This window comes from Lycium barbarum, chromosome 10 (genome assembly GCF_019175385.1).
Source record: "Lycium barbarum isolate Lr01 chromosome 10, ASM1917538v2, whole genome shotgun sequence".
NCBI lineage: Eukaryota > Viridiplantae > Streptophyta > Magnoliopsida > Solanales > Solanaceae > Lycium > Lycium barbarum.
The window spans coordinates 38,971,998-38,992,913 of NC_083346.1; the positions used below are offsets into that span (position 1 = coordinate 38,971,998).

The window sequence follows — 20,916 nt, forward strand, 5'->3', positions numbered from 1 at the left end:
TCTGGGCACCCGAACCCATCTATCAAATATTATCTCCAATTTCTATCAACTCATTCTAGTATATGGCGGAAGCCGACAAGACTTTATTTCAAATTTAGGTAATTTCCAGAAAATTTCGGCAGAGTTTCCTTTGTTTTACGGACTATCCAATATACCCTGCACGCAGAAAATACCAACAAAAGCCACACAGGGCTAACCAAGCAATATATAAACATATGCGGACCGGCCGCCTCGGCGTATAGGATCGCCCAAACAACATATGCGGACCGGCCGCCTCGGCGTATGGGATCGCCCAAACGACATGTACATACATCTATACAGAAAGACCCCAACCCACAAACATGTCCACAGACCTCTAAACAGACCGACAAAATCATATGACGGGACAGGGCCCCGCCGTACCCATGAACGAATATATACAAATGCACTAATAAATATATATACCAAAAGTATAAGCTCCGGAAAGAGAGGAGCACTCCGAATAGCAGAAAGGGTGTCCTAAACAGGTGGATCACCAGGCTGTGCGTCTGTACCTGCGGGCATGAAACGCAGCCCCCGGAGAAGGGGGTCAGTACGAAATATGTACTGAGTATGCAAAGCAGAAGGTACAGAAATAAATCTGAATAATAATCGAATCAGATATATAGAAAATAATACATATCAAAATGTTTATTTCCAAAGTATAAATTATGCATAGGGCACTGGAAAATGTGGTCGCCCGCCTGTCGATGGCGCCACAACACAGCATAACACCAGAAAGTTTCAAATCTCCGAATCCCCGTCACACATCACAACACAGCATAACGCCAAACACAGCATAACGCCAAACATAAGTGGAACCCGGCCCTCGAGCGAGGAGCACGGTGAACCATAAACACAGCATAACACCGGAATGTATCAAAAAGCGCACGACAATAGAACCGGCCCGGGAACCGGCGAACGATATCATAGTAGGCACGAGCGGAGTAGTGAGGAATCATATGCATAAAATCATTATTATAAATCCGAAGGATAAGTAAAATAGTCATATTCGAAATCGGAATGATAATTATCACTTTTTGATTCAAAGTTGTCGAATTTACATAAAGGGCGTCGCGGGACCCACGGACGAGTATAGACCCGAACTGAGCCCGCCTATGAAAAACATACTCATTTTATATCATACAAACTCCTACGAAAATTTCAAAGCAATCCGAGCTTTTCTGAGGAAATTATGGGCGTTTGAAGTTTTGAAATCGCTAAAGAATGAACTTTAAAACAAAAATCAGCTTTCATGTAATCTTTACAAATTATGGATTCCAAGTACATAAGGATCAATGTTTTGCCATGACAAGGCAAGGATGCCAAAGAACAAATGCGATTCATAAACATGCTCGGATTGTGAGAATAGAGTTTCCTCGAGGCTTATATCATAGCCTATTTTAACTAAGGCATGCCGAAGAAGGAGGATTACTTTACATACCTCGTACGCCCTTCCAAAATAGCCAATCTAAAGTAAATTTCCAATCCACGCCTCGGGCTCCCCAAGGTCTACAAATACGCCAACGAATACCAAACATTAGTTAAGGGCACTTGAGCCATTCTTTCCAACTAATCATTAAATTCTACAGAAAATTCGGCAGCACTTCCCCTATAAATAGGCCATCCCGAGAATTTATCTCGCTCAAAATCAACAACAACAACCACAATAACCAACCTAGCAACATCAATAATCAATTCGAAAGGCAAAACAACAGTAATAGCTCTCTTTTACATCTTTCAACAACTTTCCAAATATTCGTTTCAACGGCTTACTTTCAGGCCACAATATCGTTCGTACATTCGATTATTAACCCAAATCCATACTAACAACATTCAAGAACATTCTAAACAATTCACATAATTTTTCCAACAAGCCAAGAATTTTTCTCTATGTTGCCCGAAAACAGTCCCCTTAGCCGAGCAACCCCCTTTTTTTTTTTTCACTTTCCTCATTTTCAAGTCATGTTTTGTATCACAATCCACAATAGAACGATATGATTTTCATAAAATATACAACTTACGTCAAACGCACAACTAACCTCAAAACAGCCCACAAATTCTCAACATCAATCTTGAGTTATTAATTGCTCATTTCCAACACAAAAGTCATCACAACAACCATTTCGACGCTAAGCGATATTAATTCATTCTTTGCTACAAATTGGAGGCCATATACACGGCTACATACCCACCTATATACATACATCGATAGTTCTCATTCATTTCTTCACCCTACAACAATCAACATACTAAATAGAGTTAATTCTTCACTTAGTCACAACACCCATTTACACAACTTCACACACCATACACGACCCAACTTCCAACATACTACATTTCATGATTTTTCATCCATATTGACATACTATAATATGCATACAACATTTATAACTCAAAAACAAGATTAGATCTCACCTTTCTTCTTCAATCCACCAATAGGCTAGGGTTTGCAAATCTCTTAAATGAAAGACTTGATCACTCCAACAATGCTTCCAAGTTACTTAGGGACCTCTAATTAGTTGATTTGTACCCAAGAAATATTTTTAGAGGGGCTTGATTTGGATTTGGTTTTCCATGGTCTTGGCCGTGAGCCATGGTTTTGGTTCCTCAACTTCTTGCTTTATTTTCTAAGTGTGGGAATGTGAAATGAGAGAAAGATGACTAAGTGGTCATCTTTTAAGTCCCCTTAAAATATCTCTTATTGTCTTTGGGCCCACACATGTGTTGGACCAATTAAAATTGGCCACAACAATGTGTGGGGACCACTTCAATCCACACATCTTCCCTTTTTTTTTTTTTATGCAAGAGTTTTAATTTCCAAATTTATGAATTATGGTCCCAATTTTTCCTAAGTGTTCAAGCTAACAATTTCATACACAACTTATGTCTCAAAATAAAATCAAAGGTCAAAAGTCCCGACTTCAAATCCCGGAATAGTCTTGGCCTTAATTTATCATAGTTAATCCGGGTTGTCCCAATGTATAAAAATACGGGACGTAACATCCTCCCCCCCTTAAGAACATTCGTCCTCGAATGTTGGATTTAATGCTACGGATCTTACTCAAATTCGGGGGAGTTTCTTTTTGAATAGCATATATCAATTTCTTACCAAACAATGTAACGAATTTAAAAATTCAAATCACCTGTAACCACACCTGGTGGCGCCTCCTGGTCCTGTCGGCTGGCCAACGCATATATGCGGTTCGAGGGACCGCTAGAACCTGAAGCACCGCCACGGCCTCGACCGCGACCCGCCTGTACCGGCATACCTCGTCCCGCAGGGCGCATGGCTGAGGGAGTAGAAGATGAACCCGCAGCTGATCCCGTCGGCTGAACTGTACTACCAGAACCACTTGCCATTGGACAATCACGCATCATATGGCCCTGACGGCCGCAAGAAAAACAGGCTCCCGTAGCTCGGTAGCACTCTCCTGGATGAGATCTCCCACAATACGAACACCGAGGCATAGGTGGCCTCGCCTGGCTGGAACCTCGGCTCACCTGTGAACCTGGAGCCCTGGAGCTCTGGCCTGCTCCTGAGTATCTGGCACTATCAAATCCCTCTCCGGTAGGCTGCGGGGGCGCACTCTGCGCTGGATGAGAAGACTGTCTAACATACTGTGTAGGCTGCCCGCCTTGAGGCTCCCCAGAATACCCAGCGGACCTGGCCCTCTTGGGCGGCCTCCTGTCCCGATCTCTGCTGGAATAATCAGCTCTATGTCGGTCCTCCATACCCAGAGCATAAGCCTGTAGTCGGGCAATATCCATGTCTGTCTGCAATGCCACCGCCATACAGCCATCAATCAAGTAGCGGTCTAACCCCATCACGTATCTGTGCATCCGATCGGCCATATCTGCTACTATGGTAGGTGCGTACCGGGCCAGAGAATCAAACTCCATATTATACTCACGAACACTCCGACCCCTCTGCTGCAGATGTAAAAATCGGTCAACCCGCGCCCGCCGTAACTCTGGGGGTAAAAAGTGGCGGGTAAAAGCAGCCACGAACTCGTCCCAAGTAGCTGGGGAAGCACCCTCACCCCTAGATAGCTCCCAGGACTCATACCAGTGAGCAGCGACATCCCGTAGTCTATGCGAAGCCAACTCAACAGACTCAGTCTCTGAAGCCCTGACCAAATCTAGTGAGCGCCGCATCCCCCGAATAAAGTCATGGGGGTCCTCGTCGGGCTTAGACCCGTAAAACTCTGGAGGGCCACATAATAGAAACTCTCGAACCCTCAGGCTGTCACGCCTATCGTCATCATCATCATCTCTCCGCCCGCGTCTGCGAGCCTGTCCCGCTACCAGAGTGGTCAATAACTGCACAGCCTCTCTCAGTGTCCTGTCCTCCGCCCCTGGCTGAGGAGCTGGAGGCGCGGGAGCTGAAGCCCCTGGAGCTAATGGTGAAGCTGCTCCAGACTCCTCTGACGATGAAGACGTAGCAGAGTCGGCTGGCCGGGACGTAATATCACGCATCATCTGAGCAAGGGTCCGAGTACCCTTCTGAGCCCGGCTGGTCTCTCCTACTACGCCCTTTTTCTTCTGGGCGGCCGTCGCCTTTTTCGGAGGCATCACTGAAAGAAAAACAACAACAGATCAAAACAGAATCATCCTAATAGCACGGTTCTATCGCACGATCTAAGATCAGAAGAAAAGACAACATCCTAAATGTCCTGTAGCCTCCTGTTTATAGATGTGGTGCACAACACACCGATAAACAAGACTCTACTAGACACGATCTGTGGACACTCCGAGGACAAACCGCTCTGATACCACTTCTGTCACGACCCAACCCCGTAGGCCGTGACTAGTGACCGATCTGGGCACCCGAACCCATCTATCAAATATTATCTCCAATTTCTATCAACTCATTCTAGTATATGGCGGAAGCCGACAAGACTTTATTTCAAATTTAGGTAATTTCCAGAAAATTTCGGCAGAGTTTCCTTTGTTTTACGGACTATCCAATATACCCTGCACGCAGAAAATACCAACAAAAGCCACACAGGGCTAACCAAGCAATATATAAACATATGCGGACCGGCCGCCTCGGCGTATAGGATCGCTCAAACAACATATGCGGACCGGCCGCCTCGGCGTATGGGATCGCCCAAACGACATGTACATACATCTATACAGAAAGACCCCAACCCACAAACATGTCCACAGACCTCTAAACAGACCGACAAAATCATATGACGGGACAGGGCCCCGCCGTACCCATGAACGAATATATACAAATGCACTAATAAATATATATACCAAAAGTATAAGCTCCGGAAAGAGAGGAGCACTCCGAATAGCAGAAAGGGTGTCCTAAACAGGTGGATCACCAGGCTGTGCGTCTGTACCTGCGGGCATGAAACGCAGCCCCCGGAGAAGGGGGTCAGTACGAAATATGTACTGAGTATGCAAAGCAGAAGGTACAGAAATAAATCTGAATAATAATCGAATCAGATATATAGAAAATAATACATATCAAAATGTTTATTTCCAAAGTATAAATTATGCATAGGGCACTGGAAAATGTGGTCGCCCGCCTGTCGATGGCGCCACAACACAGCATAACACCAGAAAGTTTCAAATCTCCGAATCCCCGTCACACATCACAACACAGCATAACGCCAAACACAGCATAACGCCAAACATAAGTGGAACCCGGCCCTCGAGCGAGGAGCACGGTGAACCATAAACACAGCATAACACCGGAATGTATCAAAAAGCGCACGACAATAGAACCGGCCCGGGAACCGGCGAACGATATCATAGTAGGCACGAGCGGAGTAGTGAGGAATCATATGCATAAAATCATTATTATAAATCCGAAGGATAAGTAAAATAGTCATATTCGAAATCGGAATGATAATTATCACTTTTTGATTCAAAGTTGTCGAATTTACATAAAGGGCGTCGCGGGACCCACGGACGAGTATAGACCCGAACTGAGCCCGCCTATGAAAAACATACTCATTTTATATCATACAAACTCCTACGAAATTTTCAAAGCAATCCGAGCTTTTCTGAGGAAATTATGGGCGTTTGAAGTTTTGAAATCGCTAAAGAATGAACTTTAAAACAAAAATCAGCTTTCATGTAATCTTTACAAATTATGGATTCCAAGTACATAAGGATCAATGTTTTGCCATGACAAGGCAAGGATGCCAAAGAACAAATGCGATTCATAAACATGCTCGGATTGTGAGAATAGAGTTTCCTCGAGGCTTATATCATAGCCTATTTTAACTAAGGCATGCCGAAGAAGGAGGATTACTTTACATACCTCGTACGCCCTTCCAAAATATCCAATCTAAAGTAAATTTCCAATCCACGCCTCGGGCTCCCCAAGGTCTACAAATACGCCAACGAATACCAAACATTAGTTAAGGGCACTTGAGCCATTCTTTCCAACTAATCATTAAATTCTACAGAAAATTCGGCAGCACTTCCCCTATAAATAGGCCATCCCGAGAATTTATCTCGCTCAAAATCAACAACAACAACCACAATAACCAACCTAGCAACATCAATAATCAATTCGAAAGGCAAAACAACAGTAATAGCTCTCTTTTACATCTTTCAACAACTTTCCAAATATTCGTTTCAACGGCTTACTTTCAGGCCACAATATCGTTCGTACATTCGATTATTAACCCAAATCCATACTAACAACATTCAAGAACATTCTAAACAATTCACATAATTTTTCCAACAAGCCAAGAATTTTTCTCTATGTTGCCCGAAAACAGTCCCCTTAGCCGAGCAACCCCCTTTTTTTTTTTTTTCACTTTCCTCATTTTCAAGTCATGTTTTGTATCACAATCCACAATAGAACGATATGATTTTCATAAAATATACAACTTACGTCAAACGCACAACTAACCTCAAAACAGCCCACAAATTCTCAACATCAATCTTGAGTTATTAATTGCTCATTTCCAACACAAAAGTCATCACAACAACCATTTCGACGCTAAGCGATATTAATTCATTCTTTGCTACAAATTGGAGGCCATATACACGGCTACATACCCACCTATATACATACATCGATAGTTCTCATTCATTTCTTCACCCTACAACAATCAACATACTAAATAGAGTTAATTCTTCACTTAGTCACAACACCCATTTACACAACTTCACACACCATACACGACCCAACTTCCAACATACTACATTTCATGATTTTTCATCCATATTGACATACTATAATATGCATACAACATTTATAACTCAAAAACAAGATTAGATCTCACCTTTCTTCTTCAATCCACCAATAGGCTAGGGTTTGCAAATCTCTTAAATGAAAGACTTGATCACTCCAACAATGCTTCCAAGTTACTTAGGGACCTCTAATTAGTTGATTTGTACCCAAGAAATATTTTTAGAGGGGCTTGATTTGGATTTGGTTTTCCATGGTCTTGGCCGTGAGCCATGGTTTTGGTTCCTCAACTTCTTGCTTTATTTTCTAAGTGTGGGAATGTGAAATGAGAGAAAGATGACTAAGTGGTCATCTTTTAAGTCCCCTTAAAATATCTCTTATTGTCTTTGGGCCCACACATGTGTTGGACCAATTAAAATTGGCCACAACAATGTGTGGGGACCACTTCAATCCACACATCTTCCCTTTTTTTTTTTTTTATGCAAGAGTTTTAATTTCCAAATTTATGAATTATGGTCCCAATTTTTCCTAAGTGTTCAAGCTAACAATTTCATACACAACTTATGTCTCAAAATAAAATCAAAGGTCAAAAGTCCCGACTTCAAATCCCGGAATAGTCTTGGCCTTAATTTATCATAGTTAATCCGGGTTGTCCCAATGTATAAAAATACGGGACGTAACAGTATTGTTGATGACGAGTAATTGCAATGTTATTCATGCACTTTTTCACGGTATCTTTGTCTTTGAATAAAATGCCAACTTCTATTTGATCAACCGATGCACTAGGTGTCAAAATTTGTGTATCATTTTGTATCCTCTTCCTCTTTAGTGTCTTTATTTTGTTGCATGGCTGTGTTTGTGTCTCTTCAACTGTCATGCTCGGAGTAAGTGATACAACATTCATTGAAGTTGGATGCTGAGAAAGGTCATTGTTTACAACTTGCTCAATGTTTGGCGGTTGCCATTGTAGCTGCTGAGGTGTCTGGTTAGGAGTTACTATCTCGCTCTGCTCATGTGGAATCCCAAGGTTATGTCCAATAGGGTTGTGTTGTTCGTCATCCAATCCAACTTCAGACATGTCTTCTTCATAAGCAATGCAGAGTTGTCTGTCAATTTCCTCTATGGTTTGTCCTTCTTTCATTAGGATAGAGTCATTATGATGTTCTTGTAATGGGTTGTTCTCCGCATCAGCTGAATTGAACTCTAATATGAAACGGGAATTTCTGAAGTTGTCATTGTTGTTGAGCACCTACAAGCAAGTGTGAAGATCAATGTCGTTTGTTACACGCATCCCTTTGGATGTTTTCTCACTGGTGTCAAACCATATGTTGGCCTCTTTTTGCTGAGTATCTTGTGTATGCCCCGCAAATATCTGTTGAGTGAATTGTTGAAAATTTACACCATCATTGACAAGTATTAGTTTGGTTTCATGATTAACATAATTGTAGGTGGCGTCCCATTTGCCGTTGAAGGCTACGTAGATGCATCTTGGTGTCATTTTTTTGTTAAACTTCCTGCATAAAGAGAGATTCACTTGAGAAAAAACCAAAATGAAATGTATTTAAGTTGTTAGTTTTGAAAATTTAAGTTCTGCCCTTCCCAGCAGACTTTGTATGTAAAATCATGAAGTATGCTTGAAACGGCATACTCTACCATTTTGTAAACAGAAGTTCTGCCGCTACCAGCATTCTTCAAAAATGGAGTAACTGTTTCTGCAGCAGTTATTCCAATGAAATTGCAACAGTTATTTTCATGAAACTGAAAAACCTCCTCTGTCTTTATCCAATTTAAATCAAATCCATGCAACAGTTATTCCAATTTAAAATGGACTAATTTATACTTCTATAAAAACCAACACAACTTTTGGAAGAAGGAAAAAAAAACACTTTACTTCTGAAAACCAGATATAAATACATACAAAATGAACCAAAATCAACATATTGTACATGTTAATGGCGGCCACGGGCAAGCACATGAACATGCCCATCTTCATAACGAAATCCATCCTAATATTGCAAATTTGCAAATTACTCATGAAATTGTTGATATCAAAAGAGACATAAATTTTCTGAGGGCTCTTTACGGTGCTCTAAGTAGAGAAAATGATGATCTGCGAAAAGAATTACGATTTGTAAGGCAGAGGTTATTCCAGCACACTGGCCAAATTGACGATGGGGAAATTTGGAATGGGTACACATGAAATTAGAACTGATGATGGTAGTTCGGTACTTATGAAGTTAGGATTTTATGTTTTGTGGACATATATATATATATATATATATATTTAAATGTATGTTAATGAAGTGTAAGTTTCTTTAGGTTTGTAGAATTTTACTTTAATGGCTTCTAAACAGAAGTATTGCCTTCTCCGGCATACTTGTTCAGAACTTTGCCTGTAACGGCATACTCTACTACTTTGTAAATTGTACTTTTGTCTCCTCCGGCATAAGTACTTTTTGTTTTGCTTAACATAATGCAGTAACTGTTTTTGGTTAAAAAAAAATGAAAACCTCCTCTACCTTCATCCAATTTAAATCAAATGCCTGCAACAGTTATTCCAATTAGAGGATTGACGCAACTGGACTAATTTATACTTCTATATAAACTAGAATTTTTGCCTTCTCCGGCATACTTGTTATGAAATTGGTTCAGAACATTGCCAGTAACGGCATACTATACTTTTTTGTAAATTGAACTTTTGCCTCCTCCGGCATAAGCACTTTTTGTTTTGCTGATGATAATGCAGTAACTGTTTTTGGTTAAAAAAAATAAAAAAAATGAAAACCTCCTCTACCTTCATCCAATTTAAATCAAATGCCTGCAACAGTTATTCCAATTAGAGGATTGACGCAACTGGACTAATTTATACTTCTATATAAACCAGAACTTTTGCCTTCTCCGGCATACTTGTTATGAAATTGGTTCAGAACATTGCCGGTAACGACATACTCTACTCTTTTGTAAATTGAACTTTTGCCTCCTCCGGCATAAGCACTTTTTGTTTGCTGATGATAATGCAGTAACTGTTTTTGGTTAAAAAAAAATGAAAACATCCTCTACCTTCATCCAATTTAAATCAAATGCCTGGAACAGTTATTCCAATTAGAGGATTGACGCAACTGGACTAATTTATACTTCTATATAAACTAGAACTTTTGCCTTCTCCGGCATACTTGTTATGAAATTGGTTCAGAACATTGCCGGTAACGGCATACTCTACTCTTTTGTAAATTGAACTTTTGCCTCCTCCGGCATACTTGTTCTAAATTTGTACACAGTTTGCCTTAATTCAAGTTTAAATCGATAAGCATTGCCTGATTTAAATTGAATTTACTATAATTACAATTTCAAGTAAATAAGCAGTGTATGCTAATTTAATTAAGGTATAAAGTAATTAAAATCAGAACAAAGCAATAAGTCCAATCAATTCTATTTTGCTGATTAATTTTATCATGCGCAATGTTCAATTTGAGTTGTATGTCATCTGTTTCTTAATAATCAGGTCGTAGAAGATGATTTTTTTCAAATATTAACAATCTAAACTCAATAAAATCGTTAAATTGAGTTGAATTAAAATTTGTACCTTTTACTGATGTTGTAGCAGCAAAATCAATTGAGAAATCTGGCTTGAAACAACGATTTGAATAATGTGAAAAATTGGGAACGAAGTTGGGCTAGATTAACGATATGAAAGAAGGGAAGGATTTGAGAATAACGATATTTGTTTTTATATGTAACGGTTAGGGGTAATAATGTCTTTTTACTATGTTGCTTTTGCTCGGAAGAGCGATAATTAAAGACCACCATTTTGAGGGGCAAAATCTAAAGACCAGCCCAAAAGAGGGGCATTCGCGCCAATTGCCCTTACTTGGTCAACATGAAATTGGGCTTAATTGAGGCCTATTACCACTTCAAACTAATTCAAGGGTACTACGACCTTCGCATTGTTTAATGTGGTAGCTCAAAAATTATGTGCGCACGGAAAGCACATGAACACCTCATTAGAACCAACAATAATCGTTTCCAATAGCTGCAGAGTCAAGAAGAGTTTACAACAACATGCCCAGTGTAATCCCACGAGTGGAGTCTGGGGAGGATACGATTTACGCGTACCTTACCTCTATTTTTGTGGGGTAGAGAAGCTGTTTTCGATAAATCCTTGGCTAAAAGTGGGATCAAAATGATTTTAGATTACTAAAATACAATCCAAGCAGCCTCTCTAAAAAAAATAGACAGCGAGAAGCTGTAAATCACCTGGCTTCAAAACCATTGTCCACGTTGCTCATCTGAAAAAGGACATTTACCAAAAAGTATGACCCTAGAAGTAACCAAAACAAATTCAGTAGAACAGAGTAGCCACCAACATTTAATAACATTTGCTGTACTCATATAAAATCTCCAGCCAAATGAATCACATTTACATTTCTGTGGCCTGTAGAAAAACAAAATGGGAACAGAAGTGATCTGTGGCCTGCAATAAAACTAGCCACAAAGCTGTATGTATTGATATATATACTATGTAAGGTTTTTCTCATGTCCTCCTAATTAGCATGATGAATATGTAACTTGAAGATTTATGATCCCAATACAAAAGCATGGATCTCAGCCCAGCTAGAGGCAGTATAGAGGACACCAGAAAGTCCCTTCCAACTTGATGAGTCTACCCCAGCACACATCTTCTGTTTCTGGACAACACCTGCAAAAAGAGGAACAAAAGAAACACCAAAATGATTCCCCACCCTCCTTAGACTTGAGCTCGAACCAAGCACAATCCCAACATCTGCTTCCAGCAAGCAAAGTAAGTCGCCAACTGAATCCCCAATATATACTGTCAGATTCTTTTTGTCGTTGCCACAGTTCATTAGAATTTTACTGAACGCTTGAACCTTGTCAATGGGAGATTCAACTTTCATAACAATTTCACCAGTGGATAGAGATTCTTGAAACATAAACTCATTGGCATGTACATCCAGATCATCTATGCCCCCTGTTCAACACAAGGTAGGAAAAAGATAACATTTTGATGAGCCAAAAAGCTAACACCACATTGGAAACTACCCACTAAAAGCATTGCAGAATTACAAATGAAAAGGGTAACAGTCCAGTAAGACCCTCAACTTCAACTATAGCACAAATAAAAAAGAGCACACCAAAACTTCTCTTCCAGACTATATGAAGAGACCATTGACAATATTAAGATCTCTAAACTTAAGAGGAAAAGATAACTCAAAAAGGGAAGAGAATGCACGACACGAAATAAGAACAGGGTAAAGCATGGTAAATTTGAAAAACAAGGAAAGATCAGCTTGATCCTCCACTCCCTTTTCCATTTTCCCCCCTTCTTTCTTCTCTTTCATTAGAAAACTGTTTCCTTCCCCATGGTACAAGAAACGAATAGCAGGTGGAAGCACGATTGGCATGACGAAGACGGACAAATGTCACTTAGCAACCTAAAAACATTCAGTTCCTTACATATCTAGGTGCAACTAAGGAAGCAGAAAACATTCGACTAGTGCTGAAAAGATAGACAGACCATAATAATCAACCAGACACCAATAATTTTCGCAGATCTAGCGCATCCAACTGAAATATGATGACTAATGCACACATGTTCAAACTGAAGTTCCATTTTACTTAGTTGTCATTAGCAAATACCTGATGAAAAGGAAGACCTAATAAGGTCAGCACACCAGCAATAGGAGAGGACATGAATGTCTGAATTCAGATTCTCATTTCTTATTACACTCTGGAAAAAGTTGGTGCAACCATCCTGGAGAATCAATCGCTGCCCAGCTCGTTTAATGTCTTCAAGGTTCAGACCTTTCAGTACCCCAGATTCAACCACCCTACTATTCGCCCTTTTCTCAAAATCAGAAAGTTGCTCAAGTGTTCTACGCAGTTTTCCATAATCAAACTTTTCCGCTGTAAAAGTAAGATTCTTAGAACAAGTTCATTCCAGCTGTTCAGCAATATTATGACATAGGGAGGTTGGTAAACATCAAAAGATTAAGAAAACAGTGTTACCTTTTTCAGTAAGTAACATCTTCTCTATACATTGCTCATACTCTTCGGTGTACTGCTTAGAAAGATCTCCCCATGTATTCCTTAAATCAGCCGACGACATCCTCGCAATTTGATTCTCGGGTCGATTTTGATCAGATTTTGGTGCTGTTATAATTGCAATTTCAGCCAAGATAGCAGAAGAATCAACAACAGTGCATGTCAAATCGAAATCAGAAAATATTGTTAGCCGGTGTTCAGCAGGGTTGTGAACTTTTGACAAAGGTATGATAGCGTTCCGAACAAGTGGCTGGGCTAAGAAGAACTCAATTTCAAGTTTCATTGCTCGATGATAAAGCTTTTCAATGATGTCAAGCTCCTCGCCTGTCAAAGAGACACTCAGTTTATCCAACAAGTCCTCTGTTTGTAGAGCTGATGCCTATTGTTCAACAAACAACATACTCCAGTTCAGTTAAGTAAAATGCGGGTTATGTCATAAATATATTTCATAAGCTGAATTTGACGAGTAAGGAATAAACAGCCACACACCTGGAAACCTTCAGAGGCATAACTGTCAATCCATTTCTTGTATGGATGAACTTTCTCTCCCTCAAGGAACGCTTGCAGCTCCTTACCAATGTAGGCATAAAGTCTCATGCAAGGAGTCATAGCACCTAAAGTATAAGCTGCCAACTTCGTTCTCTCAAATGGTGTGGCCAGTTTAGCAGCTTTTACACCTTCAACCTTTCCTGAAGCTGTAGCTGATAAAAAACCTGTGTACTTGGCCGTTGCAGGGTTAAGAGTGCACTCCTTGACCAGATCAATGCCCCACTCCTACAGAAGTGATTGTGAAATGATTTATTTTCCCAAGCAAGAAGACAACTTTATATGCATAAAGAGAGTTTCGAATGTTCTTTGATACATAGGACATAAGATGCAATATCATAATCATTAACTTTTAACAGCAGTTGCTATCACCTATCAGAAAAGGCACATCTTAGCTTCCTTGCCAAATTAGTTACACTCCAGAAAGATAATGAGAATTTGTTTACCAAACAGAAATCAAGATATAACACAATATGTAGCTATCATGTGTGCAATGTGTGAAGTGCTTAGATATATAATACATCCGGACTACATATACATCTTGGCAGCTCAAATATTAGCTACTGTGAATCCACAATGATCAATCAGTTGACCATTAACCATGGACATTGTGCCATTGCTGAAGTAAAGCAGGAAACTTCTTGGGTAATCAAGAAGCTTGCCATGATAGTACAGATAAACTAACAGTCTGCAGATAGTGCCATTGGTCCATTCATTCAGAATTTTCCTCTCTTAAAAGGGAGCAGCATCTGAAAAGGGAGCAGCATATCTTATTCATTCTTTGCCATAACTCACAAGAATACCAATATGCATTGACTATTCATCAGCATTAAGTTCTACCCAATGCATAACCAATTTTCAACACATGTCCTTCACAGCCCATTAACTTCAAGAAGACCTTAGTGATCCAAGGGAAAAGTATCCCGTATAACTATGGTTTATGCTCATTTCAAATGCCTATGCAGATTTTAGGTTCATCTCCAAATCATGTCTTTATAGGATAAGACAGTTGTTTTTCTCAGTAATATTAAAAGTCAAAATTACCTATTCTAGAAGTGTGAAAATTAAGCACCATTTTAATAAGGCAAAATTTTCTTTCAAAGGAAGCAAGCATCATTTCAGATGACTCGAAGGAAAAGGTAAAGAGATGCGTTTATGTTTAAAATTCTCTTTTATTAATCTTAAGTACATCCTATTATCTTTATTTGTAGCCTCTATTTATACCTTTCAATAAGTTAATTATCTGGTAAAAAGAGGAATATGAAAGAAAGCTAGCTATAATTTTTTGTAAGCTTAAAATTTCAAAATTATGTACTTTTTGCATCTTATTGATGCCATTTATTGAAACCACTTACTTCATCAAGAAAAAAAGGAATATGAAAGAAAAACTAAAGGAAGACGATGAATTTGGGACCAAAAGAAATAGTCAGAAATTGATTTTTTCTTTCCGAAAATAGTGAGGAACTGATTTAAGGAATTACCTAATTATGAAAGAACAATCATTTGAAGGGGAGCCCAGGAGCAACGAAAAAGTTGTCTCCGTGTGACCTATGGCTCAGGGGGCTCGAGCCAAGGGGTTTGAGCGGTGGATCAGCCGCTGTTACTTGCGTCACGGTAGGTTGCCTATATTATACCCCTGGGGTGCGGCCCTTCCCCAGACCCTGCGGGAACACGGGAAACTTGCACCGGACTGCCTTATGAAAGAACAGCACTTTCTTTGGCTGGCAACCACTATTATGAGCTCATGTACATAAATGCTTTATGTACTTACATAAAACCCAAAGTAAAAGAAATAAATAATCATATGTGGACCAAGAAGACTGAGAATGAGAAACCTTTTTTTCCTAAAATGCATTTGATATCCAGCAATATAGTGCCCTAGAAAGATGAAATCCACAATGAGGCATGAGCTTCTCCGAGCTAAACCTACAAGGATCTACAACAACATTTATGTATTGTGGAGGTAGGTTACTGGGAAAGGAGGGGAGGACTACTGTAAACTGTAAATTAGTAATCTCCCATTTCCAATGTTTTTTGATTGTCTTCTTGCTTGAAATACTTCAGGTTTTAGAGACCTCACCACTCTTGAGTCTTCCAAAAATTCAGGCTCGAAAGGTTTCAAATGCCAGGGTAGCAAGTATTAGCACCAATCCTTCCAGTTTCATAAGTCGGTGATAGTAACCCGACCTTTGTATCGATAAGGATATCCTTGAAAGGTTAACTAAGAAGCTCTTACTTTTTGGCATCCAACTATTGAAAGATCATTAAGTAGTTAGATGGATGGAAGTATAACTGTTCTTCCTTATTAAAATATATAGACTAGCACAAAGAAGTGGATGACGTTGATTATACACGCATATGTTAGACCGAGTATATAATTTGACCGACTTAAGGCTTGTTTTGTCAAAAGTGTACCAGCACATGTACCGGGTAAACTAGGAACAAACTTATCAAATAACTGAATCATGGTAACCCATTCTCTTCTTTGTTTCCTCCACTCTTGTAATACTTTCTTCTTCGCACTAGTCAAACTATATCGTTTTCTTGACAACTGCTATGCCCACTAAGCTCTCCCTGTATACTGCACCCTTACGTACCCAAGATGTCTAAGTAGAATTCACTGGAAAACAATATTTTAAAAGTACTTCAATATATATTGACAACCACATTATGTATTGAGACCTCAAAGTCCCAACATAGACAAGATATTTTGACATCTACAAGATCATTCACACCTTACATCAAACAGATTTGTTAGATAGTCAACTACCATATGCATATAGAGATAGTTTTGTGCTAATTAGTTGTACAAAAGTGTAGAGAATTGTAAGATTTAGAAACCCTGTAGTTATATCTAACCAGTAACTTGCTTTACAAACAATTATTTCTTAGGAAAGTAATATTATGTGCAGAATGATTATAGAGGATTCACATAGCTGTCCCAACTTTATTTGGGATTAAGGCTCAATTGATTGATTAATTGACTGATAGCTGTATCCTCACACTCGTGCATAAATATTCCGTCCACACCCCTACATCCTAAATAAAAATGGTTTAAAAAATGCACAACCTCACATCCACATCTGACAACCATACCTGGTCCACATAATATACTCCTGAATGAAATATGAGAGAATCCATTTCACTAAGTTGTGCGCAAATGTTTATAGCGCCTTCTAGGCTACTAAACTTTTCGAGGTTGAAAGATAGATTAGTTAGGCTCTTAATACACTGATGAAGCCAGATTGAATTTAACAAATGCGCTGGAAATATTTTGAATGGTGATGATGCAAAAGCTAAAGTTGGAGATGGTGACTTAAGCCAGCACAATTATAAGTTCACAATTAAAGTAATTTATACATTAAAGTTCTCCCTGGCAGCGAAATCCCTGTAAGTTTCAAGATAAATGAACTAGTTGAGAGATATGAATTTACTCACAAATAAACTAAGGAAGAGAATTATGCATATCACATTCCTTTGCAACGAGCCTAATCAAGATTAACACAGTTATGCTCCATTCATGGCTAGCAACTTAGCAAAAGCTCATGCCGTTAAAAACCTGATTATTTGTTTGGTTGCAAAAGCAATTTTTTTTTTTTTGATAATGGTAACATTTGCAAAAGCAAATTGAACGGACAACATAAATGGGAAAAAGGATCCCACATCCCTTTACCAGTGCATTCAAAACAAGGATCTAAGTTAAATGCTCAGTCATGGCAATCCTAATCTCAAAATGGAGAGTGAGAAACTTAAATTTAATGGAAAAGAAGTTAGGTTAGAGACTCATATCTTACTTTTAAAACTGCATCATGCATTTTAAGTTCTTCAGTAACATTCTTCCGCAATTCACTAATGCCAACCTTCGCATCGTCATCGTCAGTACACTCTTCTGCAGCTTCATACCTGCAATTTGTTTCATAAATATTACTTAACAAACTTCTTAGCAGAAGGCATGGAAAAAAAAAACATGTTACACGGCCACCAAAGCCCATGCAAAAGCAGATCTTATTAACCCCAAAAATCTATCATTTGTCCAAACATAGAGCACCAAAACCACTAGACCCCAAAATCCTGCATCTCTAGCAAAACAATGTTGCATAGAAGAAGTTCATTAAAAGAAAAAGTACATAGAATTCATTAACCAAACGAGATCTAAAAATGGGAATAAGGAAAATCCATTTCACACTCCCTATACTATGGATAGGGATTACTTCACCCTTGAGACTTGACTGACTACCCAGACTTCTGCCAAAAAAACAAAGCACCAACATAACGGATAGTCTGGATGAAGATACTTCAAGGAAAAAAAATCTATACCATTAAGTGGAGGTAAAAGGAATCCTGTAAAAAATAAGAGAGGAAACAAATAGGAAAACAAAAGAACAACCAACATGAGGTTCTTTTAGAAGTTTTAACTTCATACTTGTCGAAAAGAATCAAGACAGATTATTGACTTGTCCCTTTAAAATTACAGCTAGCATCAAAGAGGAATTAAAGGTTGATACAAGAGAAATTCGAAAAAAGCCAAAGAAGCAGAGTATGAAAAGACTATTCGGCTAGTGCTTATTTCTTTTTTCCTTTTTCTTCACTTAACCGGAAAAACATTATTTTCATATATATTTTTCCCCTCCACAACTTTAATGCTTTATTTTACCTGAACATGCCGAAATTCTAGCAAACATTCCCAATGAGTTTAAAGGTAAAGTAATTCACTTACAATACCCAGGCTGCAAATTGGAAATCACCCAAGGAATAATGAATTTCATACTTCTTTACATTTTGGATAGAGATTTAAGGTACTACTTCTAGTACATTTGAGCAACTAACAAAATTAAGATACTCTTCTGTGTAAATAGACTAAGCCACTATTCTTTCAAAGGTTAAATTGCCATTCTCTATCTTTTTATTTGTTACCTCCCAGAAAATAATGTCAAGAAACTAAAATCCATTCCGTAAGTCCTTATTCGCCAGGAGAGGAAAAAAAAGGTTATACAACAAAGGCGGCTCTTTCTGAATTTTCGTAAGCAACGGAATAAACAAAGTAATACAACAATAACTACGCCTCAGTCCCAAACAAGTTGGGGTAGGCAATATGGATCTTCATTTCTTTATTTAAGCTCATATCATATCATCAACATAATAAATAAAATAAAAATGAAAAATACAACAACATACCCAGTATAATCCCACAGGTGGGGTAATAAAAGTGAAAAATATGTTAAAAATTATATATAAAACCTATCCTCAACTAGTAGCTATCACCTATATGGATAATCTTTCTTCCATTGTGCCCTATCTTTAGCTAAGTCTTTATAGATACCAAGCATTTGCTGGTCTTTTGAGACCACTTCCTTCCGCGTAATTTTAGGCCTATCCCGTCCCGTTTTGTTAAAAGGGAGTACTTATAAGAAAAAAATAAAAAATAAAACCCCCAAATAAACACAAATGACAAAGCGAGTTATTTAACATTTACTCATACATCATTTCCACCGGCCAAAGATTAGAGTACCAGAAAGAAGAAAAACATACATAATTACTGAAATAAATTCTACAACAATTTATAATTTCAAACAAGAGTGTTGGCCAGTCAAGAAGATGAATGTAGTGGAGACGAGGATGCTCAAATGGATGTGCGGGCATAATAGGAGAGATATGATTAGGAGCAAAGTTATACCGGGCAAGGTGGGAGTGGCCTCTGTGAGGGACAAGATGAGGGAAGTGAGCCTGAGATGGTTCGGACATGTGAAGAGGAATAAGGAGGTGTAAGAGCTGAGAGGTTGGCTATAACAGGAGTTAGGAGAGGTAGAGGTAGGCTGAAAAAGAACTGATTAAACAGGACATGCCACAGCTTCAGCTTACTAAGGACGTGACTCTTAGATAGGAAGGATGGAGGTCCAGTCTTAGGCTAGAAGATTAGTTTGTAGTGGCACTTCATGTGAAAACGGGAAGGGGCTAGCCTCCTCTCCGCTTCTCCTTATTATTTTCCTGCAATCCTGCCAGCCTCTCCACCCCACAAAGGTAGGGGTCCGCCTACATCCTACCGTCCCCAAACTCCACTTGTCGGGGTATGTTGTTATGACCCATCAAAGATTACAGTACCAGAAGAAAATCAAACAATTACTGAAACATTTTCTAAAACAACATATAATAATCCAGAAAAAAGGAGTGAGAGAGTGAAAGAACTAACGCTTGAACAAATGCCTTAAGGAAATGAACATCCTGAGCAATGTAATGTCGGAAAGTATCAAGATTCAGTGTACCAGAAGCCAAACAAACAACAAAAGGAGTGTAAAGTGCAAAAGTAGACTCTTTCTTGAACTTGATCCAACATCTCCTTGCTATACCCACACCACTTTCCTCTATTGGAAACTTGTTAGAAGCCATTCTATGACTTACCCTCGATCCCAAATTGGAGAAATTGAATAATGGGTTTGGTAGTTTATTAACAAGAAAAAGAGGCGATAATAATAATAAGAAGCGCATATATATGGCAAGGTTTATAAATTTTGGGGATTTATGAAATTTGGGATTGGAAAAGTTTTGAGTGGTTTGTAGTATTCTACATTCTGTATAGCAGACTGGATTTTTGGTTTTGGAAGGAAACAAAGGGAGTGTGCGGGGTTTGGTAGTGATTTGCCACCTGGAAGTAGGGTCGGAATGGTGCGGTAGATACCAATTATAAATTGAAATTGTTCTATCAAGCTTTTGATATTATGGTGTGTTTGATATGCATTCTGAACAAATATAATATGCAATACGGTATGCGGTACTTATAAGAAAAATATTGAATATCGTGTCCAAATATACAGTTAAATATACAATTTATATATATTAGTAATATAAGAATGGTAAAAAATAAATACTGGGTTTGAGATTTTTGGGAGTCTATTAGCAAGAAGGGGGCAGGTTTTATTTGTGGGGGATTTATAAAAGTTGGGATTGAAAATGATGTTGGAAACTTTTTAGTGTTTGTAGTATTCTACATTCAACATGGAGTGAATTTTTGGTTTTGGAAGAAAGGAAAAGGCAAGAAAGTGGGGGTGTGTGTGTTGGTTGGTTGGGGGAGGGGGGTGGTTGGTAGTGATTTGCCACTTGGAAGTAGGGTGGGCATGTGTAACGATCCGTTT

The 20,916-nt window shown here is 38.8% G+C and overlaps 1 protein-coding gene and 2 long non-coding RNA genes across 3 annotated transcripts; all 3 read right to left on the reverse strand.

The window, feature by feature from the left end:
* Window positions 1-170: 170 nt before the first annotated feature.
* LOC132616028 (uncharacterized) lies at window positions 171-3,156 on the reverse strand. Its single transcript, XR_009572941.1, has 3 exons — window positions 2,437-3,156; window positions 1,463-1,530; window positions 171-533 (listed from the first exon to the last, which is right to left on the reverse strand). It is a non-coding gene; the product is annotated as an uncharacterized LOC132616028 (long non-coding RNA).
* An 858-nt stretch (window positions 3,157-4,014) lies between these two features.
* On the reverse strand, window positions 4,015-7,860 carry LOC132616089 (uncharacterized). The gene is made up of 3 exons (XR_009572987.1): window positions 7,278-7,860; window positions 5,284-5,372; window positions 4,015-4,595 (listed from the first exon to the last, which is right to left on the reverse strand). It is a non-coding gene; the product is annotated as an uncharacterized LOC132616089 (long non-coding RNA).
* A 3,688-nt stretch (window positions 7,861-11,548) lies between these two features.
* On the reverse strand, window positions 11,549-20,519 carry LOC132613989 (bifunctional TH2 protein, mitochondrial-like). Its single transcript, XM_060328316.1, has 6 exons — window positions 19,977-20,519; window positions 17,584-17,692; window positions 13,733-14,017; window positions 13,208-13,622; window positions 12,839-13,105; window positions 11,549-12,170 (listed from the first exon to the last, which is right to left on the reverse strand). Exons 1-6 carry the CDS (start codon window positions 20,270-20,272, stop codon window positions 11,758-11,760), a joined length of 1,785 nt encoding a protein of 594 aa, XP_060184299.1. The 5' UTR covers window positions 20,273-20,519; the 3' UTR covers window positions 11,549-11,757.
* Window positions 20,520-20,916: the final 397 nt, after the last annotated feature.